This window comes from Somniosus microcephalus, unplaced genomic scaffold (genome assembly GCF_052327205.1).
Source record: "Somniosus microcephalus isolate GS21.2 unplaced genomic scaffold, FLI_Smic_1.0 unresolved_chr4, whole genome shotgun sequence".
NCBI classification, from domain to species: Eukaryota; Metazoa; Chordata; class Chondrichthyes; order Squaliformes; family Somniosidae; genus Somniosus; species Somniosus microcephalus.
Window position 1 is genome coordinate 56,758,154 of NW_028225182.1, and position 26,391 is coordinate 56,784,544.

At 56.0% G+C, this 26,391-nt stretch overlaps 1 protein-coding gene across 1 annotated transcript in view; it reads right to left on the reverse strand.

Annotated features, from left to right (window-relative positions):
* LOC147091136 (leucine-rich repeat and calponin homology domain-containing protein 4-like) overlaps nucleotides 1-26,391 on the reverse strand; it is a 126,988-nt gene that overhangs the window by 22,497 nt on the left and 78,100 nt on the right. The window contains exons 9-17 of the mRNA XM_085977170.1: nucleotides 25,926-26,056; nucleotides 24,607-24,671; nucleotides 16,016-16,151; nucleotides 12,493-12,584; nucleotides 10,244-10,289; nucleotides 8,366-8,423; nucleotides 8,156-8,278; nucleotides 6,727-6,860; nucleotides 5-130 (exon numbers count right to left, since the gene is read on the reverse strand). Coding sequence (XP_085833296.1) covers nucleotides 5-130; nucleotides 6,727-6,860; nucleotides 8,156-8,278; nucleotides 8,366-8,423; nucleotides 10,244-10,289; nucleotides 12,493-12,584; nucleotides 16,016-16,151; nucleotides 24,607-24,671; nucleotides 25,926-26,056 — 911 coding nt within the window. The remainder of the gene's footprint in view (nucleotides 1-4; nucleotides 131-6,726; nucleotides 6,861-8,155; nucleotides 8,279-8,365; nucleotides 8,424-10,243; nucleotides 10,290-12,492; nucleotides 12,585-16,015; nucleotides 16,152-24,606; nucleotides 24,672-25,925; nucleotides 26,057-26,391) is intronic.

Genomic DNA, 26,391 nt, shown 5'->3' on the forward strand with positions numbered 1-26,391 from the left:
GGGAGGGGATGTGAATGATGGAAATGGATCTCGGGCGGATGTGGTTCACCAACTGACAGAGCATCACACCATTGGTCAACGACTCTCCCAAATCCTCCGGCAATACGCGGTTTAACCGTGACTCAATGCTCTGTCAGCAAAAAACACCAATCACAGGTTAGATACAGAGTAAAGCTCCCTCCACACTGTCCCATCAAACACTCCCAGGGCAGGTACAGCACGGGTTAGATACAGAGTAAAGCTCCCTCTACACTGTCCCATCAAACGCTCCCAGGGCAGGTACAGCACGGGTTAGATACAGAGTAAAGCTCCCTCTACACTGTCCCATCAAACACTCCCAGGGCAGGTACAGCACGGGTTAGATACAGAGTAAAGCTCCCTCCACACTGTCCCATCAAACACTCCCAGGGCAGGTACAGCACGGGTTAGATACAGAGTAAAGCTCCCTCCACACTGTCCCATCAAACACTCCCAGGGCAGGTACAGCACGGGTTAGATACAAAGTAAAGCTCCCTCTACACTGTCCCATCAAACACTCCCAGGGCAGGTACAGCACGGGTTAGATACAGAGTAAAGCTCCCTCTACACTGTCCCATTAAACACTCCCAGGGCAGGTACAGCACGGGTTAGATACAGAGTAAAGCTCCCTCTACACTGTCCCATCCAACACTCCCAGGGCAGGTACAGCACGGGTTAGATACAGAGTAAAGCTCCCTCTACACTGTCCCATCAAACACTCCCAGGGCAGGTACAGCACGGGTTAGATACAGAGTAAAGCTCCCTCTACACTGTCCCATCAAACACTCCCAGGGCAGGTACAGCACGGGTTAGATACAGAGTAAAGCTCCCTCTACACTGTCCCATCAAACACTCCCAGGGCAGGTACAGCACGGGTTAGATACAGAGTAAAGCTCCCTCTACACTGTCCCATCAAACACTCCCAGGGCAGGTACAGCACGGGTTAGATACAGAGTAAAGCTCCCTCTACACTGTCCCATCAAACACTCCCAGGGCAGGTACAGCACGGGTTAGATACAGAGTAAAGCTCCCTCTACACTGTCCCATCAAACACTCCCAGGGCAGGTACAGCACGGGTTAGATACAGAGTAAAGCTCCCTCTACACTGTCCCATCAAACACTCCCAGGGCAGGTACAGCACGGGTTAGATACAGAGTAAAGCTCCCTCTACACCATCCCATCAAACACTCCCAGGGCAGGTACAGCACGGGTTAGATACAGATTAAAGCTCCCTGCTCCCTGCGAGTCAGCAGAGAGTGCTGTGAGTTTGGGTAAGTGAGAGAGTTCTTTAATTGTTATTTCTCTTTAAATCATTCTTGATAAGATTACTTAAGCAGTTTAAGTAAAGGGGAAAAGTTAAGTATTTGGGATTCTGTTGGTTTAAGAAGAGTAAAACAAGGTTACACTGCAGTTGGAGTAAATAGGCACAGCAGGCAGTGGAAACCAGTTTTCTAACCAATCAGCAGGGGTGACTCATTTGGCTGTAAACAAACAAACAGTATAAAAAGACCAGTGCTAGTGTAAGCAAGCACTGAGTGCGAGTCAGCAGAGAGTGCTGTGAGTTTGGGTAAGTGTGAGTTAGGGTAAGTGGGGTGTTAGGTGCTCTTTTCAAACTTTAACTCTGTGGGTTGTAGTTAATAAGGCCTTTCTGGTGCAGAGTGACTGTTGGTAAACCATTTAACTGGTGTAATTAGAGGGATTGATTTAATTTAAATCCAATTAATTAAAGGGGATACTAGCATCTAAAATCGGGCAGAGGGTGTCCATAACTAACAATAAAAAATTTAATTAATTACATAGAATGGAGCAGGTGATGTGTTACTGTTGCGAGATGTGGGAGCCGGTGAACCCCATTGAGGTTCACAGTGATTACGTCTGTGACAAGTGTCTGCTGCTACAGGAACTCCAGCTCCGTGTTGATGAGCTGGAGTCTGAGCTCCAGACACTGCGACACATCAGGGAGGGGGAGAAGTACCTGGACTCTGTGTATCAGGAGGTGGTCACACCTATGAAGTTAATTAATTCAGATGTAGCCCATGGTCAGGGACAGGACGGTGTGACTACGAGTGAGGCAGGTACGGGGATCCAGGAGGTCGAGCTGGAGGAGCCGCAGCCCTTGCTCTTGTCCAACAGGTTCGAGGTTCTTACTCCCTGTGGGGACAGGAGCAGGGACTGCAGGGAGGATGAGCAACCTGGCCACAGCACCGTGGAACGGGGGGCCATTCAAGAGGGGGGAGTAAATAGAAATGTTGTAGTGGTAGGGGATAGTATTATTAGGGGGATAGATAGAGTTCTCTGCAGCCGAGAGCGAGAGTCCCGAAGGCTGTGTTGCCTACCCGGTGCCAGGGTTAAGGACATCTCCTCTGGGCTGGAAAGAAACTTGCAGTGGGAGGGGGTGGATCCAGTTGTCGTGGTCCATGTTGGTACAAACGACGTAGATAGGACTAGGAAGCCGGTTCTGTTAAAGGAGTATGAGCAGCTAGGGGTCAAATTAAAAAACAGAACCTCAAGGATAATAATCTCTGGATTATTACCTGAGCCATGAGCGAATTTGGCTAGGCCAAATAAAATTAGAGAGTTAAATGCGTGGCTCAAAGACTGGTGTGGGAGAAATGGGTTTTGCTTCCTGGGATACTGGCACCAGTACTGGGGCAGGAGGGAGCTGTTCCGTTGGGACGGGCTTCACTTGGCCAGTGCTGGGGCTACAGTCCTGGCGGATCATATAACTAGGGCTGTAGAGAGGGCTTTAAACTAATTAGTGGGGGGCAGGTTCCTAGAGAGCAAATAATAAAAATGACAACAGAGAAGGTCATAGACTTAGGTAGCAGTGGGGAAATTAAAAACTAGAGCGTGTCAGGAAGGGGCAGAAGGTATGGAGTAAAAGGTAAAGTAATAAAAAGGGCAAAAGCAGGAACTAAGTGTCACAAAACATATTTGAAAGTTCTCTATCTGAATGCACGTAGCATTCGTAACAAAATAGGCGAGTTAATGGCACAAATAACTACATATGGGTATGATCTTGTGGCCATTACAGAAACATGGCTGCAGGGTGACAATGCCTGGGAATTAAACATACCAGGTTATTTAACGATCAGGAAGGACAGGCAGGAAGGAAGGGGAGGTGGGGTGGCTATGTTAACAAAGGAAGGAATCACTGTAATACAGAGAAATGATATTGGGCCAAAAGATCAGGATAATGAAACAGTTTGGGTGGAGATAAGGAATAATAAGGGGAAAAAAACACTAGTGGGCGTAGTCTATAGGCCTCCGAACAGTGGCAACTCTGTTGGACGGAGTATCAATCAGGAAATAGTTGAGGCTTGTAATAAGGGAACATCTATAATTATGGGGGATTTTAACTATCATATTAATTGGACAAATCAAATTGGGCAGGGCTGCCTTGAGGATGAGTTCATTGAGTGTATTAGGGATGGGTTTCTTGAGCAGTATGTAACTGAACCGACCAGGGGGCAAGCAACCTTAGATCTGGTCGTGTGTAACGAGACAGGATTAATTAAAAATGTCCTAGTAAAGGATCCCCTTGGAATGAGTGACCATAACATGGTTGAGTTCCATATTCAATTAGAGGGTGAGAAGGTTGGATCTCAAACAAGCGTGCTAAGCTTGAATAAAGGAGACTATGAAGGTATGAGAGCGGAATTGAGTAGAGTGGATTGGGAAAATAGATTAAAGGGTAAGACGATACATGATCAGTGGTGTACATTTAAGGAGTTATGTTACAACTTCCAAAAAATATATATTCCACTGAGAAGAAAAGGGTGTAAAAGAAAAGACAGCCATCCGTGGCTAAGTAAAGAAATTAAGGATAGTATTCGACTAAAAACAAGGGCATATAAGGTAGCCAAATCTAGTGGGAGGATAGAGGATTGGGAAAACTTTAAAAGACAGCAAAAAATAACAAAAAGATTGATTAAGAAAGGGAAGATAGATTATGAAAGTAAATGAACAAAAAATATAAAAACAGATAGTAAGAGTTTTTATAGTTATATAAAAAGAAAAAGGGTGGCTAAAGTAAATGTTGGTCCCTTAGAGGATGAGACTGGGAAATTAATGGTGGGAAATATGGAGATGGCAAAAACACAATGAATATTTTGTATTAGTCTTTACAGTAGAGGACACCAAGAATATCCCAACACTGGACAAACAGGGGGCTATGGGGGGGGGGGAGGAGCTAAACACGATCAAAATCACTAAGGAAGTGGTACTCGGTAAAATAATGGGAATCAAGGCGGATAAATCACCTGGACCTGATGGCTTACATCCTAGGGTCTTGAGGGAAGTGGCGGTAGGGATTGTGGATGCATTAGTAATAATTTTCCAAAACTCCCTGGACTCAGCAAAGGTTCCGGCAGACTGGAAAACTGCTAATGTAACACCCTTATTTAAAAAGGGCAGTAGACAGAAGGCTGGAAACTATAGACCGGTTAACCTAACATCTGTGGTAGGTAAAATTTTGGAGTCCATTATTAAGGAGACAGTAACAGGACATTTGGATAATCATAATTTAATCGGACAAAGTCAGCATAGTTTTATGAAGGGGAAGTCATGTTTGACAAATTTGCTGGAGTTCTTTGAGGAAGTAACATATAGGGTGGATAAAGGGGAACCAGTGGACGTAGTGTATTTAGACTTCCAAAAGGCATTTGACAAGGTGCCACACAAAAGATTATTGCTTAAGATAAAAAATCACGGGATTGGGGGTAATATTCTGGAATGGATAGAGGATTGGCTATCCAACAGAAGGCAGAGAGTTGGGATAAATGGTTCATTCTCAGACTGGCAATCAGTAACTAGCGGTGTTCCGCAGGGGTCAGTGCTGGGTCCCCAAGTCTTTACAATCTATATTAACGATTTGGAAGAGGGGACCGAGTGTAACATATCAAAGTTTGCAGATGATACTAAGATGGGGGGAAAGTAGTGAGTGAGGAGGACATAAAAAACCTGCAAGGCGACATAGACAGGCTAAGTAAGTGGGCAGAGATTTGGCACAGATGGAATACAATACTGAAAAGTGTGAGGTTATGCACTTTGGCAGGAACAATCGTAGAGCAAGTTATTATCTTAATGGCAAGAAACTGGAAAGTACTGAAGTACAAAGGGATCTGGGGGTCCTGGTGCACGAAACTCAAAAGGTTAGTATGCAGGTGCAGCAAATGATTAAGAAGGCCAATGGAATGTTGGCTTTTATTGCTAGGGGGATAGAATATAAAAATAGGGAGGTATTGCTTCAGTTGTACAAGGTATTGGTGAGACCGCACCTGGAATACTGCATACAGTTTTGGTGTCCATACTTAAGAAAGGACATACTTGCTCTCGAGTCAGTACAAAGAAGGTTCACTCGGTTAATCCCGGGGATGAGGGGATGGACATATGAGGAGAGGTTGAGTAGATTGGGACTCTACTCATTGGAGTTCAGAAGAATGAGAGGCGATCTTATTAAAACATATAAGATTGTGAAGGGGTTGGATCGGGTGGATGCGGGGAGGATGTTCCCGATGATGGGTGAAACTAGAACTAGGGGGCATAGTCTTAGAATAAGGGGCTGCTCTTTCAAAACTGAGATGAGGAGGAACTACTTCACTCAGAGGGTGGTAGGTCCATGGAATATGCTGCCCCAAAAGGCTGTAGAAGCTACATCATTACATAAATTTAAAACAGAAATAGAGTTTCCTAGAAGTAAAGGGAATTAAGGGTTACGGGGAGCGGGCAGGAATTTGGACAGGAGTCTAGGTTCGGATCGGACATGGCCCTGTGGGTAGCGGAGCGGGCCCAGGGGCCGTGTAGCCTGATCCTGCTCCTATTTCGTGTGTCTAATTCTGTTAGATTCAGGAGATGGTTCTGTGATAGTAGATTGGCGGTTAGGATCAGATCAGCCATGATCTTATTGAATGGCGGAGCAGGCTCGAGGGGCCGATTGGCCTACTCCTGCTCCTATTTCTTATGTTCTTATACTGTCCCATCAAACACTCCCAGGGCAGGTACAGCACGGGTTAGATACAGAGTAAAGCTCCCTCTACACTGCCCCATCAAACACTCCCAGGGCAGGTACAGCACGGGTTAGATACAGAGTAAAGCTCCCTCTACACTGCCCCATCAAACACTCCCAGGGCAGGTACAGCACGGGTTAGATACAGGGTAAAGCTCCCTCTACACTGTCCCATCAAACACTCCCAATGCAGGTACAGCACGGCTTAGATACAGAGTAAAGCTCCCTCTACACTGTCCCATCAAACACTCCCAGGGCAGGTACAGCACCGGTTAGATACAGAGTAAAGCTCCCTCTACACTGTCCCATCAAACACACCCAGGGCAGGTACAGCACGGGTTAGATACAGAGTAAAGCTCCACATCCCTTAATACCCTTGGCTAGCCAAAATTTACCCATGCCAGATTTAACATGATTAATTGAGGTGACATTTACCGCTGGGTGTGGGAGAGAGCTCCACACTTCCACCAGCCTTGTGTGAAGACGTGTTTCCTAAGTTCACTGCTGAATGTCCCGACTCTGATCTTAAATTAATGTCCCCGTGTCAGAGACTCCCCCTACCAGCGGAAATAATCTCGCTCTCTCTCTCTCTCTCTCTCTCTCTCTCTCTACCCCATCAATTCCTGTCTGAAATGCTTTTGTTTTTCCTGGACAGCGGCGAGCCCCGTGTGTGACTGAAGTGCAGCCGTTGAGTGACCAACCTTGCGTAGCTGTGCTAACTGTTCCTGCTCGCCCATCACCTGCTCTGCGATCCGCTGTCTCCCAGTGGGCTTCGGGTCCGGGGGGACATCTGGGAAGGTGTAGGAGGGACTGTGCAGAGACACTGGACTCACAACTGGGAAAAGAAACACCGAGTCAGAAGGGAGCAGAAATCCGGTTAAACTGATTGTGATTTCCTGACCGGGATCCCAGATTGTGCTGTCCATTTATGTAGCGCCTTCACCTGTGGGGCTCAGTCCCACACCGGGCGCTGCTCCCCCGGGGCCCGGTCCCACACCGGGCGCTGCTCCCCCGGGGCCCGGTCCCACACCGGGCGCTGCTCCCCCGGGGCCCGGTCCCACACCGGGCGCTGCTCCCCCGGGGCCCGGTCCCACACCGGGCGGTGCTCCCCCGGGGCTCAGTCCTGTGGAATCTTCAAAGAAAGGTTTGGAGGAGGAGAGGCGGTGGGGGAGGGGGAGGGAGGATGAGGTCAGAAATGGGGATGTTCGCTGATGACTGCACAGTGTTCAGCGCCATTCGCAACTCCTCAGATACTGAAGTAGTCCATGCCAGCATGCAACAAGACCTGGACGACGTTCAGGTTTGGGCCGATAAGTGGTAGGTAACATTCGCGCCACACAAGTGCCAGGCAATGACTATTTCCAACAAGCGAGAGTCTAACCACCTCCCCATGACATTCAATGGCATTACCATTGCCGAATCCCCCACCATCAACATCCTGGGGGTCACCATTGACCAGAAACTTAACTGGACCAGCCACATAAATACTGTGGCAACAAGAGCAGGTCAGAGGCTGGGTATTCTGCGGCGAGTGTCTCACCTCCTGACTCCCCAAAGCCTTTCCACCATCTACAAGGCACAAGTCAGGAGTGTGATGGAATACTCTCCACTTGCCTGGATGAGTGCAGCTCCAACAACACTCGAAGCTCAACACCATCCAGGACAAAGCAGCCGCTTGATTGGCGACCCCATCCACCACCTTAAACATTCACTCCCTCCACCACCGGCGCACCGTGGCTGCAGTGTGGACCATCTACAAGATGCACTGCAGCAACTCGCCAAGGCTTCTTCGGCAGCACCTCCCAAACCCGCGACCTCTTCCACCTAGAAGGCCAAGGGCAGCAGGCGCATGGGAACACCACCACCTCCAAGTTCCCCTCCAAGTCACACACCATCCTGACTTGGAAATATATCGGCCGTTCCTTCATCGTCGTTGGGTCAAAATCCTGGCACTCCCTCCCTAACAGCACTGTGGGAGCACCTTCACCACACGGACTGCAGCGGTTCAAGAAGGCGGCTCACCACCTTCTCAAGGGGCGACTAGGGATGGGCAATAAATGCTGGGCCTTGCCAGCGACGCCCAGATCCGATAAGCAAATAAAAAAGAAAGGAGGACGAGGAGGAACGTACCCGAGCTGCTCTTTAAGTTGCTCCAAGTGGATGATCGGAACAGGAAGCTGTTTGGTCGGTGAGCGGGTCCCGATTCCTTGGGAGAGGTGGACATGGCGCTGGAGTTAGAATGCGGGGGGTGATCTAGAAACAAAAGCCAGAGTTCAGCGTCACCAACAGCACAAGGCTTCCCAACAGAGCGAGAAACACGCGGGCTGCAGCGATCCTCACCTGGTCGAGCAGCTGTGGTCGCAACACCGCTGGACACAGTCGCAAGACGGCCCTCACTCTGCAAACACAAAATCAATTTTAAACATTAGACCATGAGCAATGCTGGGAGAGTCCGAGAGCAAAGTCAGCGACAGAGCCGGCAGACAGTCTGACGCTCCTCGCCCGACAGACAGACGCTCCTCGCCCGACAGACAGTCTGACGCTCCTCGCCCGACAGACAGACAGACGCTCCTCGCCCGACAGACAGTCTGACGCTCCTCGCCCGACAGACGCTCCTCGTCCGACAGACAGACAGACGCTCCTCGCCCGACAGATGCTCCTCGCCTGACAGACAGTCAGACGCTCCTCGCCAGCTTCTTCCAACACTTGCTCCCTTTATTGGCAACTTAAAAATATTCCAGGGTCACTGAAGATCCCCACAGACAGGACCTCATGCAAGACATCATAACCCAGGTCACTCTGCTCAAAAACATCTTTATAAAATAAAACTCGGCCACTGTTCCTGCTCCTGGCCGTTATCCGAGGGAGAGGCCTTACAAGCGAGGGAGAGAGAGAGGGTGTAAGGCACAGACACAGAGAGAGAGAGAGAGACACACACAGGCAGAGAGACAGGGAGAGAGGGAGAGCGAGAGAGAGAGAGAGCGAGAGAGCGAGACAGAGAGAGAGAGACAGAGAGAGAGAGAGAGAGAGAGAGAGAGCGAGAGAGCGAGACAGAGAGAGAGACAGAGAGAGAGAGAGAGAGAGACAGAGAGAGAGAGAGAGAGAGAGACAGAGAGAGAGACAGAGAGAGAGACAGAGAGAGAGAGAGAGAGCGCGAGAGGGAGAGACAGAGAGGGAGAGACAGAGAGAGAGAGACAGAGAGAGAGAGAGACAGAGAGAGAGAGAGCGCGAGAGAGAGAGCGCGAGAGAGAGAGACAGAGAGAGAGAGACAGAGAGAGAGAGACAGAGAGAGAGAGAGAGAGAGAGACAGAGACAGAGAGAGAGAGAGAGAGACACACACAGACAGGGAGAGAGAGAGCGAGCGCGCGAGAGAGGGAGTGTGTCCAGTGCCGGTGATTTTTGTCCTCCACCACCTTCAGGAGAGGAAGCTCGGTGAAGTGGGGATATATTCTGGGTCACCGGGGGGATTTAATTTGTTCCTGGGATGTGGTCGTCGCTGGCAAGGCCAGCGTTTATTGCCCATCCCTTGTTGCCCTTTAAAAGGTGGTTGTGAGCCACCTTGACCCATTGCAGTCCGTGTGGCGAAGGTGCTCCCTCAGTGAATTTGTCGTAGTGGTTGTTACATGGCCGGGCCAACAGAGGGCAGCGAAGAGTCAACCACATTGATGTGGGTCTGGAGTCACATATCGGCCGGACCGGGTAAGGACGGCAGATTTCCTTCCCTAAATTACATTAGGGAACCAGATGGGTTTTTACGATAATCTGATAGTTTCATGATCTCCGTTACTGACTCTAGCTTTTTATTCCAGATTTATTTAATTAACTGAATTTAAATTCCCCAGCGGCCGTGGTGGGATTTGAACTTACGTCTCGGGATCATTAGTCCAGGCCTCTGGATTTACTGGTCCAATAACAGAAGCACTGAGCTACCGTTCGAGCAGGGTCGCGGCGGGGATCACGGGGTCGCGGCGCGGAGGTCACGGTGGTGGAGGGCGGGGGTCACGGTCGGGGGAGCAGCGAGGGGAGCAGCGAGGGGAGCAGGGTTCGCGGCGAGGGGAGAAAGGGTCGTGGGGGTCACGGCGGGGGGAGCGGGGTTGCGGCGGTGGGGGAGCGGGGGTCACGACGGCGGTGGGGGAGCGGGGGTCACGACGGCGGTGGGGGAGCGGGGGTCACGACGGCGGTGGGGGAGCGGGGGTCGCGGATCGGTGCGTCTCTTACCTTGCTGTGTGGAAACAGTGGGCTCACATTGTTCCCGGAGCAGCCACTAGAGGGAGGCAAGAAACCAGTTATTACAATACAGACTCCAAACACCCAACTCCTGGAGCAAGACTGGACCCAGACCGAACCACCCAACTCCTGGAGCAAGACCGGACCCAGACCGAACCACCCAACTCCTGGAGCAAGACCGAACCACCCAACTCCTGGAGCAAGACTGGACCGGGACCGAACCACCCAACTCCTGGAGCAAGACTGGACCGGGACCGGACTCGGACCCAGACCGGACCACCCAACTCCTGGAGCAAGACCGAACCACCCAACTCCTGGAGCAAGACTGGACCGGGACCGAACCACCCAACTCCTGGAGCAAGACTGGACCGGGACCGGACTCGGACTCGGACCCAGACCGGACCACCCAACTCCTGGAGCAAGACCGAACCACCCAACTCCTGGAGCAAGACCGAACCACCCAACTCCTGGAGCAAGACTGGACCGGGACCGAACCACCCAACTTCTGGAGCAAGACTGGACCCAGACCGAACCACCCAACTCCTGGAGCAAGACCGGACCCAGACCAAACCACCCAACTCCTGGAGCAAGACCGAACCACCCAACTCCTGGAGCAAGACTGGACCAGGACCGAACCACCCAACTCCTGGACCAGACTCAGACCACCCAACTCCTGGACCCAGACCGAACCACCCAACTCCTGGAGCAAGACTGGACCCAGACCGAACCACCAAACTCCTGTACTGGGACTGGACCAAGACCAGACCAGGACCGGGACCAGACTCGGACCCGCAGCAGGCGACACAGCCCCAGGCCCACAGCGGGGAGATTGGACACAGATATTGAAACCCCCCCCCCAGTCTCAGGCATTGTGTGGAGGGGCTGGGAGTGAGGCAGTGGAGGGCAGACTGCCTGTAACCCCAAAGCCCACAGTGTGTCGCCTGGAGAGAGTCCGGGGGGGGGGGGGGGCTGCGGGAGAGAGTCCGGTGGGCGGTGGGGGGGGGGCTGCGGGAGAGAGTCCGGGGGGGGGCTGCGGGAGAGAGTCTTTTGGGGGGGGGCTGCGGGAGAGAGTCCGGGGCGGGGGGGGGGCTGCGGGAGAGACTCCGGGGGGGGGGGCTGCGGGAGAGAGTCTGGGGGGGGGGGTGGGGGCTGCGGGAGAGAGTCCGGGGGGGGGGCCGCGGGAGAGAGTCTTGGGGGGGGGGGGGCCGCGGGAGAGAGTCCGGGGGGGGGGGCTGCGGGAGAGAGTCTTTTGGGGGGGGCTGCGGGAGAGACTCCGGGGGGGGGGGCTGCGGGAGAGAGTCCGGGGCGGGGGGGGGGGGGCTGCGGGAGAGACTCCGGGGGGGGCTGCGGGAGAGAGTCTTGGGGGGGGGTGGGGGCTGCGGGAGAGAGTCCGGGGGGGGCCGCGGGAGAGAGTCTTGGGGGGGGGCTGCGGGAGAGAGTCCGGGGGGGGGGGGGCTGCGGGAGAGAGTCTTTTGGGGGGGCTGCGGGAGAGACTCCGGGGGGGGGGTGCTGCGGGAGTGAGTCTTGGGGGGGCTGCGGGAGAGAGTCCGGGGGGGGGGGTGGGGGCTGCGGGAGAGAGTCCGGGGGGGGGGGGCTGCAGGAGAGTGTCTTTGGGGGGGGGGCTGCGGGAGAGAGTCCGGGGGGGGGCTGCGGGAGCGAGTCCGGAGGGGGGCTGCGGGAGAGAGTCCGGGGGGGGGGGCTGCGGGAGAGAGTCCGGGGGGGGGGCTGCGGGAGAGAGTCCGGGGGGGGGGCTGCGGGAGAGAGTCCGGGGGGGGGCTGCGGGAGAGAGTCCGGGGGGGGGCTGCGGGAGAGAGTCCGGGGGGGGGCTGCGGGAGAGAGTCCGGGGGGGGGGCTGCGGGAGAGAGTCCGGGGGGGGGGGGCTGCGGGAGAGAGTCCGGGGGGGGGCTGCGGGAGAGAGTCCGGGGGAGGGGGGGGGGGGGGGCTGCGGGAGCGAGTCCGGGGGAGGTGGGGGGGGGGCTGCGGGAGCGAGTCCGGGGGGGGGGGGCTGCGGGAGCGAGTCTGGGGGAGGGGGGGGGGGGGCTGCGGGAGAGAGTCCGGGGGGGGGGGGGGGCTGTGGGGGTAAGGAGGAGAATCGGATCCCACTCTCAGCCTCAGAGCTGTGTGTGTCTACAGTGACTGACTAGCTCAGCACAAGGTCCTGAAACAGAGCGGTAACAATACCAGCAAGATTCAATCAGCTCTCGGGTCTCGCTCTCTCTCTCTCATTCGCAGGCACTTACCCAGAGCCGAGTTTACTGTTCAGGTCGCTCAGTGAGTTCTGTGACTGGAGGCTGAATGCTGCCGCTCTCGCTGTCGAGCTGATACTGATCCCCTGGAGAGACAACACCAGTTACTTACCACACCACATCTCATCAAACACTCCCAACAGGAGAGCACCGCCCGGTGTGGGACCGGGCCCCGGGGAGCACCGCCCGGTGTGGGACCGGGCCCCGGGGAGCACCGCCCGGTGTGGGACCGGGCCCCGGGGAGCACCGCCCGGTGTGGGACCGGGCCCCGGGGAGCACCGCCCGGTGTGGGACCGGGCCCCGGGGAGCACCGCCCGGTGTGGGACCGGGCCCCGGGGAGCACCGCCCGGTGTGGGACCGGGCCCCGGGGAGCACCGCCCGGTGTGGGACCGGGCCCCGGGGAGCACCGCCCGGTGTGGGACCGGGCCCCGGGGAGCACCGCCCGGTGTGGGACCGGGCCCCGGGGAGCACCGCCCGGTGTGGGACCGGGCCCCGGGGAGCACCGCCCGGTGTGGGACCGGGCCCCGGGGAGCACCGCCCGGTGTGGGACCGGGCCCCGGGGAGCACCGCCCGGTGTGGGACCGGGCCCCGGGGAGCACCGCCCGGTGTGGGACCGGGCCCCGGGGAGCACCGCCCGGTGTGGGACCGGGCCCCGGGGAGCACCGCCCGGTGTGGGACCGGGCCCCGGGGAGCACCGCCCGGTGTGGGACCGGGCCCCGGGGAGCACCGCCCGGTGTGGGACCGGGCCCCGGGGAGCACCGCCCGGTGTGGGACCGGGCCCCGGGGAGCACCGCCCGGTGTGGGACCGGGCCCCAGGGAGCACCGCCCGGTGTGGGACCGGGCCCCGGGGAGCACCGCCCGGTGTGGGACCGGGCCCCGGGGAGCACCGCCCGGTGTGGGACCGGGCCCCGGGGAGCGGGAGAGCCTGAGGCACCCACAAACAGCAAGGCCAAGATTAGGCCCCAGCTGGATAGCATGTTCCAGGAGGCGGTCACCCCGCAGCTAAGGAGTGCGCAGGCGGAGAGGGAATGGGTGATCAGCAGAAAAGGAGGGCCAGGCAGGTAGTGCAGGAATCCCGAGTGCATCTCGCTCTCCAACCGGTATTCTGTTCCGAGTACTGCTGAGGGCGATGGTTCCTCTGGGGAAGTACAGCCAGAGCCAAATCCACGGCACCACGGGTGGCTCAGCTGTACGGGGGGGGGGGGGGGGGGGGGCGGAAGGAAGACAGCGAAAGTAATAGTGGTAGAGGATTCGATAGGGGAGCAGGCAGGCGTTTCTGCGGCCACAGACCTGACTCCAGGATGGTATGTTGCCTCCCTGGTGCAGGGTCAAGGATGTCACTGAGCGGCTGAAGAACATTGGGGGGGGGGGGGGGGGGGCGGTGAACAGCCAGAGGTCGTTGTCCATATTGGTACCAACAGCATAGGTAGAAAGAGGGATGAGGTCCTGCAGGCAGATTTTAGGGAGCTGGGAAAGAGATTAAAAAGCAGGACCTCAAAGGTAGTAATCTCCAGATTACTCCCGGTGCCACAAGCTAGTGAGTATAGAAATAGGAGGATAGAGCAGATGAATGCGTGGCTGGAGAGATGGTGCAGGAGGGTGGGCTTCAGATTCCTGGGGCATTGGGACCGGTTCTGGGGGAGGTGGGACCTGGACAGGTTGCACCTCAACAGGGCCGGAACCAATATCCTCGCGGGGAGGTTTGCTAGTGCTGCGGGGGAGGGTTTAAACTAATTTGGCAGGGGGATGGGCACCAGGATGTAACAATTAGAAAGGGGAAATAAAATGCTCAAAGGATTGGGAGAGGCAGAGAGCACTGAAGTAAGAAATAGTAAGGTATTAGGTGGGGTTTAACTAAGACAATACAGGGTGGTCTAAGGTGGGTTTGCAGTGGATGTATGTGAACGCACGAAGCGTAGTAAACAAGGTAAGTGAGCTGCAGGCGCAAATAGCCACCTGGGAATATGATGTTGTGACAATAACTGAGACTTGGCTCAAAAAAGGGCAGGATTGGGTATTAAATATTCCTGGTTATAAGGTGCTCAGGAAAGATTGAATATTCCTGGTTATAAGGTGCTCAGGAAAGATTGGTGGTGTGGCAGTATTGGTTAAGGAGAATGTTAGTGCTGGAGAGGGAGGATGTCCTGGAGGGGTCAAGGACAGAATCTAAATGGCTAGAGTTAAATAACAGAGGTGCCATTACACTACTGGGTGTATTCTATAGACCACCAACTAGTGGGAACGATATGGAGGAGTAAATTTGCAGAGAAGTTACAGAGAGGTGCAAGAACTATAAAGTAGTGATAATGGAGGACTTCAACTATCCTAATATAGACTGGGATTGTAATAGTGTTAAGGGCAGAGAGGGGGAAGAATTTCTGAAGTGTGTTCAGGAGAACTTTCTTGATCAGTATGTTTCTGGCCCAACGAGGGAGGAGGCATTGCTGGATCTGGTTCTGGGGAATGAGGTGGGTCAAGTAGAGCAAGTGTCAGTAGGGGAACATTTAGGGAACAGTGATCATAATATCATAAGGTTTAGATTAGCTATGGAAAAGGACAGGGAGCAATCTAGAGTAAGAATGTTTAACTGGGGGAAGGCCAATTTCAGTGGGATGAGAACGGATCTGGCCCAGGTAAACTGGAATCAAAGATTGGCAGGCAAACCTGTAATGGAACATTGGGCTGTCTTTAAAGAGGAAATAGTTCGGGTACAGTTGAGGTACATTCCCACTAGGGGGAAAGGCAGGGCAACTAAAGTCAGGGCTCCCTGGATGACAAAAGAGATAGAGAATACGATGAAGCAGAAAAAGAACGCGTATGACAGATGTCAGGTCGTGAATAAATCTGAGAATCAGGTTATATATAGAAAGGTCAGAGGAGAAGTGAAAAAGAAAATAAGAGGGGCAAAGAGAGGGTATGAGAATAGATTGGCAGCCAACATAAAAGGTCATTCAAAAGTCTTCTATAGGCATATAAATCGTAAAAGGGTATTAAGAGGAGCGGTGGGGCCGGTGAGGGACCAAAATGGAGACCTACGCATGGAGGCAGAGGGTATGGCTGAGGTATTAATTGAGTACTTTGCATCTGTCTTCATCAAGGAAGAAGATGCTGCCAGACATAGCGAAGGAGGAGGTAGAGGAAGGGGAAAAATCCCCAGGGCTGTGGGGAAAGGGCAGGGGGGAGTGGGACTAATTGGAGAACTCGTTCAAAGAGCCGGCGCAGGCACGATGGGCCGAATGGCCTCCTCCGGTGCTGTGTGATTCGATGATTGTGGGACACGGCCGAGAGCAGCAGCGAGGCCGAAGAGAGGACGAGGCAATCAGGCAGTGAGGGAGGGGAGGAGATCTGAGGAGGGAATGAGCTAGACCAGGGACACGGGGCAATGACACAGGGAGACGGGTGTGGGAGAGGGAGAGTGTGCAGGATGGGGGGGCGGAATTAGAAGGAAGGAGAGAGTGACGGTTCACAGGACAAGAGGACAGGTAATGGACACTGCGCTCGCGTGCGGCTGCGCCCACCTCTCCCGTCTCTCGGCGGTCTGATTCCGTAGTTGCCTCTCCCTCTCCTGCCAGATTTGCAGGGTCTCTGGTCGCCTCCTCTCCTCACTGTCCCGATGCGCCTCATCTTTCCCTGGCGGCACCTGTCCGCTCGTTCTATGATCAGGGAGACAAACGCGGGAAATAGGTTCAACGTCCACCCAAATGTTGCAGCTTCCCCCCTCGAGACGCGAGACGCCCGGACCACCCCGCACCCCAGATACCGAGCCCAGACACCGACTGCACTACCACCCGGCCTGTCTCCACCACCCAGACACCGACTGCCCAACAACCCGGCCTGTCTCCACCACCCAGACACCGACTGCACTACCACCCGGCCTGTCTCCACCACCCAGACACCGACTGCCCAACAACCCGGCCTGTCTCCACCACCCAGACACCGACTGCACTACCACCCGGCCTGTCCGCACCACCCAGACACCGACTGCACTACCACCCGGCCTGTCCGCACCACCCAGACACCGACTGCACTACCACCCGGCCTGTCCACACCACCCAGACACCGACTGCCCAACAACCCGGCCTGTCTCCACCACCCAGACACCGACTGCACTACCACCCGGCCTGTCCGCACCACCCAGACACCGACTGCACTACCACCCGGCCTGTCTCCACCACCCAGACACCGACTGCACTACAACCCGGCCTGTCTCCACCACCCAGACACCGACTGCACCACAACCCGGCCTGTCCGCACCACCCAGACACCGACTGCCCTACAACCCGGCCTGTCTCCACCACCCAGACACCGACTGCCCTACAACCCGGCCTGTCTCCACCACCCAGACACCGACTGCCCTACAACCCGGCCTGTCCGCACCACCCAGACACCGACTGCCCTACAACCCGGCCTGTCTCCACCACCCAGACACCGACTGCCCTACAACCCGGCCTGTCCGCACCACCCAGACACCGACTGCACTACAACCCGGCCTGTCCGCACCACCCAGACACCGACTGCCCTACAACCCGGCCTGTCTCCACCACCCAGACACCGACTGCCCTACAACCCGGCCTGTCTCCACCACCCAGACACCGACTGCCCTACAACCCGGCCTGTCTCCACCACCCAGACACCGACTGCCCTACAACCCGGCCTGTCCGCACCACCCAGACACCGACTGCACTACAACCCGGCCTGTCCGCACCACCCAGACACCGACTGCACTACAACCCGGCCTGTCTCCACCACCCAGACACCGACTGCACTACAACCCGGCCTGTCTCCACCACCCAGACACCGACTGCCCTACAACCCGGCCTGTCCGCACCACCCAGACACCGACTGCACTACAACCCGGCCTGTCTCCACCACCCAGACACCGACTGCACTACAACCCGGCCTGTCCGCACCACCCAGACACCGACTGCCCTACAACCCGGCCTGTCCGCACAACCCAGACACCGACTGCCCTACAACCCGGCCTGTCTCCACCACCCAGACACCGACTGCACTACCACCCGGCCTGTCCGCACCACCCAGACACCGACTGCCCGACAACCCGGCCTGTCCGCACCACCCAGACACCGACTGCCCTACAACCCGGCCTGTCTCCACCACCCAGACACCGACTGCACTACCACCCGGCCTGTCCGCACCACCCAGACACCGACTGCCCTACAACCCGGCCTGTCTCCACCACCCAGACACCGACTGCCCTACAACCCGGCCTGTCTCCACCACCCAGACACCGACTGCACTACCACCCGGCCTGTCCGCACCACCCAGACACCGACTGCACTACAACCCGGCCTGTCCGCACCACCCAGACACCGACTGCCCTACAACCCGGCCTGTCCGCACCACCCAGACACCGACTGCACTACCACCCGGCCTGTCTCCACCACCCAGACACCGACTGCCCTACAACCCGGCCTGTCCGCACCACCCAGACACCGACTGCACTACAACCCGGCCTGTCTCCACCACCCAGACACCGACTGCACTACAACCCGGCCTGTCTCCACCACCCAGACACCGACTGCACTACAACCCGGCCTGTCTCCACCACCCAGACACCGACTGCACTACAACCCGGCCTGTCTCCACCACCCAGACACCGACTGCACTACCACCCGGCCTGTCCGCACCACCCAGACACCGACTGCCCTACAACCCGGCCTGTCTCCACCACCCAGACACCGACTGCACTACCACCCGGCCTGTCTGCAACACCCAGACACCGACTGCACTACCACCCGGCCTGTCTGCACCACCCAGACACCGACTGCCCTACAACCCGGCCTGTCTCCACCACCCAGACACCGACTGCACTACAACCCGGCCTGTCCGCACCACCCAGACACCGACTGCCCGACAACCCGGCCTGTCTCCACCACCCAGACACCGACTGCACTACAACCCGGCCTGTCCGCACCACCCAGACACCGACTGCCCTACAACCCGGCCTGTCTCCACCGACTTCACTACCACCCGGCCTGTCTCCACCACCCAGACACCGACTGCCCTACAACCCGGCCTGTCCGCACCACCCAGACACCGACTGCCCTACAACCCGGCCTGTCCGCACCACCCAGACACCGACTGCCCTACAACCCGGCCTGTCTCCACCACCCAGACACCGACTGCACTACAACCCGGCCTGTCCGCACCACCCAGACACCGACTGCCCTACAACCCGGCCTGTCTCCACCACCCAGACACCGACTGCACTACAACCCGGCCTGTCTGCACCACCCAGACACCGACTGCCCTACAACCCGGCCTGTCCGCACCACCCAGACACCGACTGCCCTACAACCCGGCCTGTCCGCACCACCCAGACACCGACTGCCCTACAACCCGGCCTGTCCGCACCACCCAGACACCGACTGCGCTACAACCCGGCCTGTCTCCACCACCCAGACACCGACTGCCCTACAACCCGGCCTGTCTCCACCACCCAGACACCGACTGCACTACAACCCGGCCTGTCTCCACCACCCAGACACCGACTGCACTACCACCCGGCCTGTCCGCACCACCCAGACACCGACTGCCCTACAACCCGGCCTGTCCGCACCACCCAGACACCGACTGCACTACCACCCGGCCTGTCCGCACCACCCAGACACCGACTGCACTACCACCCGGCCTGTCTCCACCACCCAGACACCGACTGCCCTACAACCCGGCCTGTCTCCACCACCCAGACACAGACTGCACTACAACCCGGCCTGTCCGCACCACCCAGACACCGACTGCCCTACAACCCGGCCTGTCTCCACCACCCAGACACCGACTGCCCTACAACCCGGCCTGTCTCCACCACCCAGACACCGACTGCACTACCACCCGGCCTGTCTCCACCACCCAGACACCGACTGCCCTGCAACCCGGCCTGTCCGCACCACCCAGACACCGACTGCCCTACAACCCGGCCTGTCCGCACCACCCAGACACCGACTGCCCTACAACCCGGCCTGTCTCCACCACCCAGACACCGACTGCACTACCACCCGGCCTGTCCGCACCACCCAGACACCAACTGCCCTACAACCCGGCCTGTCTCCACCACCCAGACACCGACTGCCCTACAACCCGGCCTGTCTCCACCACCCAGACACCGACTGCACTACCACCCGGCCTATCCGCACCACCCAGACACCAACTGCCCTACAACCCGGCCTGTCTCCACCACCCAGACACCGACTGCACTACCACCCGGCCTGTCCGCACCACCCAGACACCGACTGCCCTACAACCCGGCCTGTCTCCACCACCCAGACACCGACTGCACTACAACCCGGCCTGTCCGCACCACCCAGACACCGACTGCACTACAACCCGGCCTGTCCGCACCACCCAGACACCGACTGCACTACCACCCGGCCTGTCCGCACCACCCAGACACCGACTGCCCTACCACCCGGCCTGTCTCCACCACCCAGACACCGACTGCCCTACAACCCGGCCTGTCTCCACCACCCAGACACCGACTGCCCTACAACCCGGCCTGTCCGCACCACCCAGACACCGACTGCCCTGCAACCCGGCCTGTCTCCACCACCCAGACACCGACTGCACCACCACCCGGCCTGTCTCCACCACCCAGACACCGACTGCCCTACAACCCGGCCTGTCTCCACCACCCAGACACCGACTGCACTACCACCCGGCCTGTCTCCACCACCCAGACACTGACTGCCCTACAACCCGGCCTGTCTCCACCACCCAGACACCGACTGCCCTACAACCCGGCCTGTCCGCACCACCCAGACACCGACTGCACTACAACCCGGCCTGTCCGCACCACCCAGACACCGACTGCCCTACAACCCGGCCTGTCCGCACCACCCAGACACCGACTGCCCTACAACCCTGCCTGTCTCCACCACCCAGACACCGACTGCCCTACAACCCGGCCTGTCCGCACCACCCAGACACCGACTGCACTACAACCCGGCCTGTCCGCACCACCCAGACACCGACTGCCCTACAACCCGGCCTGTCTCCACCACCCAGACACCGACTGCCCTACAACCCGGCCTGTCTCCACCACCCAGACACCGACTGCCCTACAACCCGGCCTGTCTCCACCACCCAGACACCGACTGCCCTACAACCCGGCCTGTCTCCACCACCCAGACACCGACTGCCCTACCACCCGGCCTGTCCGCACCACCCAGACACCGACTGCCCTACAACCCGGCCTGTCCGCACCACCCAGACACCGACTGCACTACAACCCGGCCTGTCCGCACCACCCAGACACCGACTGCCCTACAACCCGGCCTGTCTCCACCACCCAGACACCGACTGCACTACAACCCGGCCTGTCCGCACCACCCAGACACCGACTGCACTACAACCCGGCCTGTCTCCACCACCCAGACACCGACTGCCCTACAGCCCGGCCTGTCTCCACCACCCAGACACCGACTGCACTACCACCCGGCCTGTCCGCACCATGAGCCGTGCACCAGACTGAGGGCTAATCCGAGCGAGACCTTTAAAATAATAAAAGGATTTGAAGATAACTAATTCACAGGGCTGTGGGGAAAGAGCAGGGGGGAGTGGGACTAATTGGAGAGCTCGTTCAGAGCCGGCACAGGCACGATGGGCCGAATGGCCTCCTCCTGCGCTGTACGATTCTAGGATAGGGGAGATAAAGAGAAACTATTTCCTCTGGTGGGGTGAGGGGGGGGGGGGGGGGCGCGGTGAGGAGGGGGGAGTCCAGAACAAGGGGACAACATTTTGAAGGAATAAACCGTATAACCTATTCAGAAAAATATACTATCCTTTGAAAGAATGCTGGCCTTATTAAAACATGACAAACCGGGTTTGGAAATCTAGAAACCGAACTATGAAAAAGCTGTGAAAGCATTCGGAGATAAGATAGTTGTTGACACTGAATCAATAACCTTATTGAAACAGAAGGTTAAAGGCTCCGGCAGGCTGGACCTTTCGGAATGAAACAATGGTTCATCCTGGATAAGGTGTTCTAATTTACACTTCGTAAAGAAGCAGATAAAAGAAACATCTGCCTTCGCAAAAATGACATCAAGTAAAAAACACACCTGCCGTCACACCGTTTTTTATGGTAAACTTAGAACACCGAGAGAGGAGACATGATTCTGTAATGCTACCAGCTGAGGTGACTAAGAATTGCAGGTGTTAGCAGAAAAATGACGAGAGATAATTAGCTTACATCAGCAGAAAACCTTAAAGGAAATACCACTGGAAAAGGGAATAAATATTGAACTCTCAAATGGGATAACAGACTCGCTGTAATTGGGCAAAGCGATTCTCGGCTTTAGAGGCGGCTCTAAGTCTCCAACTCTTTGTACCTCGGGGCTCAAAGGTATTTGATATTGGTGGATATCCTGAATAGAACTTTAAGAACTGTAAAACTGTAGCGAAGTTAAGATTTGAGAGTAAGGTTCTCTGATAATGGGATTGTAAGTTTTCTCTTCTTGGAACTGTTAATGTTACAATTGACTCACCAACTGTAAATTGCATGTTGGTTCTTTAATAAATCTATATATTTTTAGAATTGTCTCACATAAGACTTCTGTATCAAACTCGCGAACTCAATCTCTACACTCTTTGGTGAGGAGTTGCAGAATTCATAGAAGATAGGAGCAGGAGTCGGCCATTCGGCCCCTCGAGCCTGCTCCGCCATTCAATGAGATCATGGCTGATCATCCAAATTCAGTACCCTGTCCCTGCTTTCTCCCCATATCCCTTGATCCCTTTAGCCTTAAGAAATATATCTAACTCCTTCTTGAATATATTTAATGAATTAGCCTCAACTGCCTTCTGTGGTAGAGAATTCCACAGGTTCACCACTCTCTGGGTGAAGAAATTCCTCCTCATCTCTGTCCTAAATGGCTTACCCCTTATCCTTAGACTGTGACCCCTGGTTCTGGACTCCCCCGCCATCAGAAACATCCTTCCTGCATCTAGTCTGTCTAGTCCTGTTAGAATTTTATAAGTTTCAATGAGATCCCCTCTCATTCTTCTAAACTCTAGCGAATATAAGCCTATAATTGACTCAATCTCTCTTCATACGTCATTCCTGCCATCCCAGGTATCAGTCTGGTGAATCTTCGCTGCACTCCCTCCATGGCAAGAAGATCCTTCCTCAGATAAGGCGACCAAAACTGCACACAATACTCAAGGTGTGGTCTCACCAAGGCACTGTACAACTGCAGCAAGATATCCTTGCTCCTGTACTCGAACCCTCTCGCTACGAAGGCCAACATACCATTTGCCTTCTTAACCGCCTGCTGCACCTGCATGCTTACCTTCAGCGACTGGTGCACAAGGACACCCAGGTCTCATTGCACTTCCCCTTCTCCCAATCTATTGCCGTTCAGATAATAATCTGCCTTCCTGTTTTTGCCACCGAAGTGGATAACCTCACATTTATCCACATTATACTGCATCTGCCCAATCGCCCAACCTGTCCAAATCGTACCGGGGGAGTTTTCCGGACCCTCATAATATCCAGAACATTACAGTCTGGCTAAACTTATTAAAAGCGCTATCTGGAGGACGGTAACATTCTCGGGTTGTTCCTTTCCTTTAGGGAGAAATCGCCCGGAACTTTAGACCCAATTAAGCGTCTTTAGGATTCGGCTACCTCAAACTTTAGTTGAACGTGAACGTCTGAGGAATACGCCTGATCCGGGGTAGCCCTAAAGGGGCTAGGACTAGTAATTATCGCTTCAACATAACCTTAAAATCAGAGCCAGGCCGTTCAGGAGTGATGTCAGGAAACACTTCTTCACACAAAGGGGGGTGGGAATCTGGAACTCTCCCCCCCAAAAAGCTGTTGATGCCGGGGGTCAATTGGAAATTTCAATACTGAGATCGATAGATTTTTTGTTGGGTAAGGGTATTAAGGGATCTGGAGCAAAGTTAACAAAGTTCGAACGTGGAACTTGCTATCACAGGGAGTGGTTGAGGAGAATAGCAAAGATGCATTTCAGGGGAAGTTGGAGATACACACGAGGGGGAAAGGAATAGAGGGATATGGTGATAGGGTGAGATGGAGAGGGGTGGGAGGAGGCTCGTGTGCAGCAAATGTGAGGTCATCCACAATGGACCTAAAAAGGATCGAGCAGGGTACTTTCTAAATGGTGAAAGGCTAGAAACAGTGGAGGTCCAGAGAGACTTGGGGGGGTCCAGGTACGTCGATCATTAAAATGTTATGAACAGGTGCAGAAAATAATCTAAAAGGCTAATGGAATGCTGGCCTTTATATCTCGGGGACTGGAGTACAAGGGGGTAGAAGTTATGCTGCAGCTGTACAAAACCCTGGTTAGACCACACCTGGAGCACTGGGAGCAGTTCTGGGCCCCACACCTTAGGAAGGATATATTGGCCTTGGAGGGAGGGCAGCGTAGGTTTACCAGATACCCGGACTCCAAGGGTTAAATCACGAGGAGAGATTACACAAACTAGGGTTGTAATCCCTGGAATTTAGAAGGTTAAGGGGTGATCTGATTGAAGTTTTCAGGATATTAAGGGGAACAGATTGGGTAGAGAGAGGGAAACTATTCCCGCTGGTTGGGGAGTCTAGGACTAGGGGGGCAGAGTCTAAAAATTAGAGCCAGAACTTTCAGGAGTGAAATTAGGAAACACTTCTACACACAAAGGGTGGGAGAAGTTTGGAACTCTCTTCCGCAAATGGCAATTGATGCTGGGTAAATTGTTAATTTTAAATCAGAGATTGATGGATTTTCGTTCACCAAAGGTATTAAGGGATATGGGCCAAAGGCGGGTAGATGGAGTTAGGTTGCAGATCAGCCATGATCTCATTGAATGGCGGAATAGACTCGAGGGGCTGAATGGCCTCGTCCTGTTACTGTGTAACAGGCTCGAGGGGCTGAATGGCCTCCTCCTGTTCCTGTGTAACAGGCTCGAGGGGCTGAATGGCCTCCTCCTGTTCCTGTGTAACAGGCTCGAGGGGCTGAATGGCCTCCTCCTGTTCCTGTGTAACAGGCTCGAGGGGCTGAATGGCCTCCTCCTGTTCCTGTGTAACAGGCTCGAGGGGCTGAACGGCCTCCTCCTGTTCCTATTAACCCCCTCCCCCGGACTCACCCATTGTGTGGAAGTCGGTCGATCGTGCCGTTCTTCTCTGCGCTGTTCCGGCTCCGCTTATTATCCTGAAAGAGAAACAGAGACAGGATTTAAACTGGCGGCAGATTGAAAAGCTCCAATAAATTCAGATTCAGACACAGAGCAGCTGCAAAAGTAATTACAGGCGGGCAAGGGGAGGGAGAGCGCGAGGGGGCGGTTCAGAGCGAGGGGGCGGTTCGGGGCGAGGGGGAGGGAGAGGGCGGGGGGGGAGGGAGAAGGCGGTTCAGAGTGGACTGCCCGGTGATGGCGGGACCGGGAAGGTGCAAGGAGAGAGAGGGAACAGCTAAACCGGAGAGATTGCTCCTTTAAGTCTGTGTCTCCCGTGTCTCTCGTCTCAGAGTCAGAAGGTTGTGGGTTCAAGTCCCCACTCCAGAGACTCGAGTGCAGTACTGAGGGAGCGCCGCACTGTCGGAGGGGCGGTACTGAGGGAGCGCCGCACTGTCGGAGGGGCGGTACCGAGGGAGCGCCGCACTGTCGGAGGGGCGGTACCGAGGGAGCGCCGCACTGTCGGAGGGGCGGTACCGAGGGAGCGCCGCACTGTCGGAGGGGCGGTACCGAGGGAGCGCCGCACTGTCGGAGGGGCGGTACCGAGGGAGCGCCGCACTGTCGGAGGGGCGGTACCGAGGGAGCGCCGCACTGTCGGAGGGGCAGTCCCGAGGGAGCGCCGCACTGTCGGAGGGGCAGTCCCGAGGGAGCGCCGCACTGTCGGAGGGGCAGTCCCGAGGGAGCGCCGCACTGTCGGAGGGGCAGTCCCGAGGGAGCGCCGCACTGTCGGAGGGGCAGTCCCGAGGGAGCGCCGCACTGTCGGAGGGGCAGTCCCGAGGGAGCGCCGCACTGTCGGAGGGGCAGTCCCGAGGGAGCGCCGCACTGTCGGAGGGGCAGTACTGAGGGAGCGCCGCACTGTCAGATGTGCCGTCTTTCAGATGAGATGTTAAACCGAGGCCCCGTCTGGCCTCTTGGGTGGATGTAAAAAGATCCCACAGCAACATTTTGAAGAAGAGCGGGGGGAGTTCTCCCCGGTGTCCTCGGGCCAATATTTATCCCTGAACCAACATCACTAAAACAGATTATCCGGTCATCATCACATTGCTGTTTGTGGGATCTTGCTGTGCGCAAATTGGCTGCCGCGTTTTCTACATTACAACAGTGACCACACTTCAAAAAAAGCAATTGATTGGCTGTGAAGCGCTTTGGGAGGCCCTGAGGTGGTGAAAGGCGTGATTCGAGGTTTCCTGATCAATAAGCCCCTGTCCCCGGGGAGCTGGCGGTTGCGAGATTACCTCCTGTGGGTGGAGCAGGCGGTGGCACTGGGCGAGGGGCGAGGGGTTCAGCCCTTCCACCTTCGCATCGTCCTCCTCCTCACCGTTCACGCTGCTGTCGATGAAGTCGATCTGTTCCAGATCCTGGTCAACTGCAACAAGGCAAAGAGCGGTTAATGGCGGACCCTGTCCAGAGTGCACTGGGCACCGACAAATCCTGCGAGGGCCTCCTGCCCCCCCTGCATGGTGCGGGGGGGTTGTGCCCCCACAGTCCCTCTCGGGGAACACAGCTTGGTGAATGGTGAGGGGAGCAGAGGGGGAGGTGGGTCAGTCCCTCTCGGGAACCCAGACTCCGATGAAGTAACGGAACGAGTGGATGGGGGTTGTGCGGCGGATGTTGTGTATATGGACTCTGAAAAGGCGTTTGATAAAATGCCACATATTCGCCTTGCCGGCAAAGTTGAAGCCCGTGGAGCAGCATGGATAT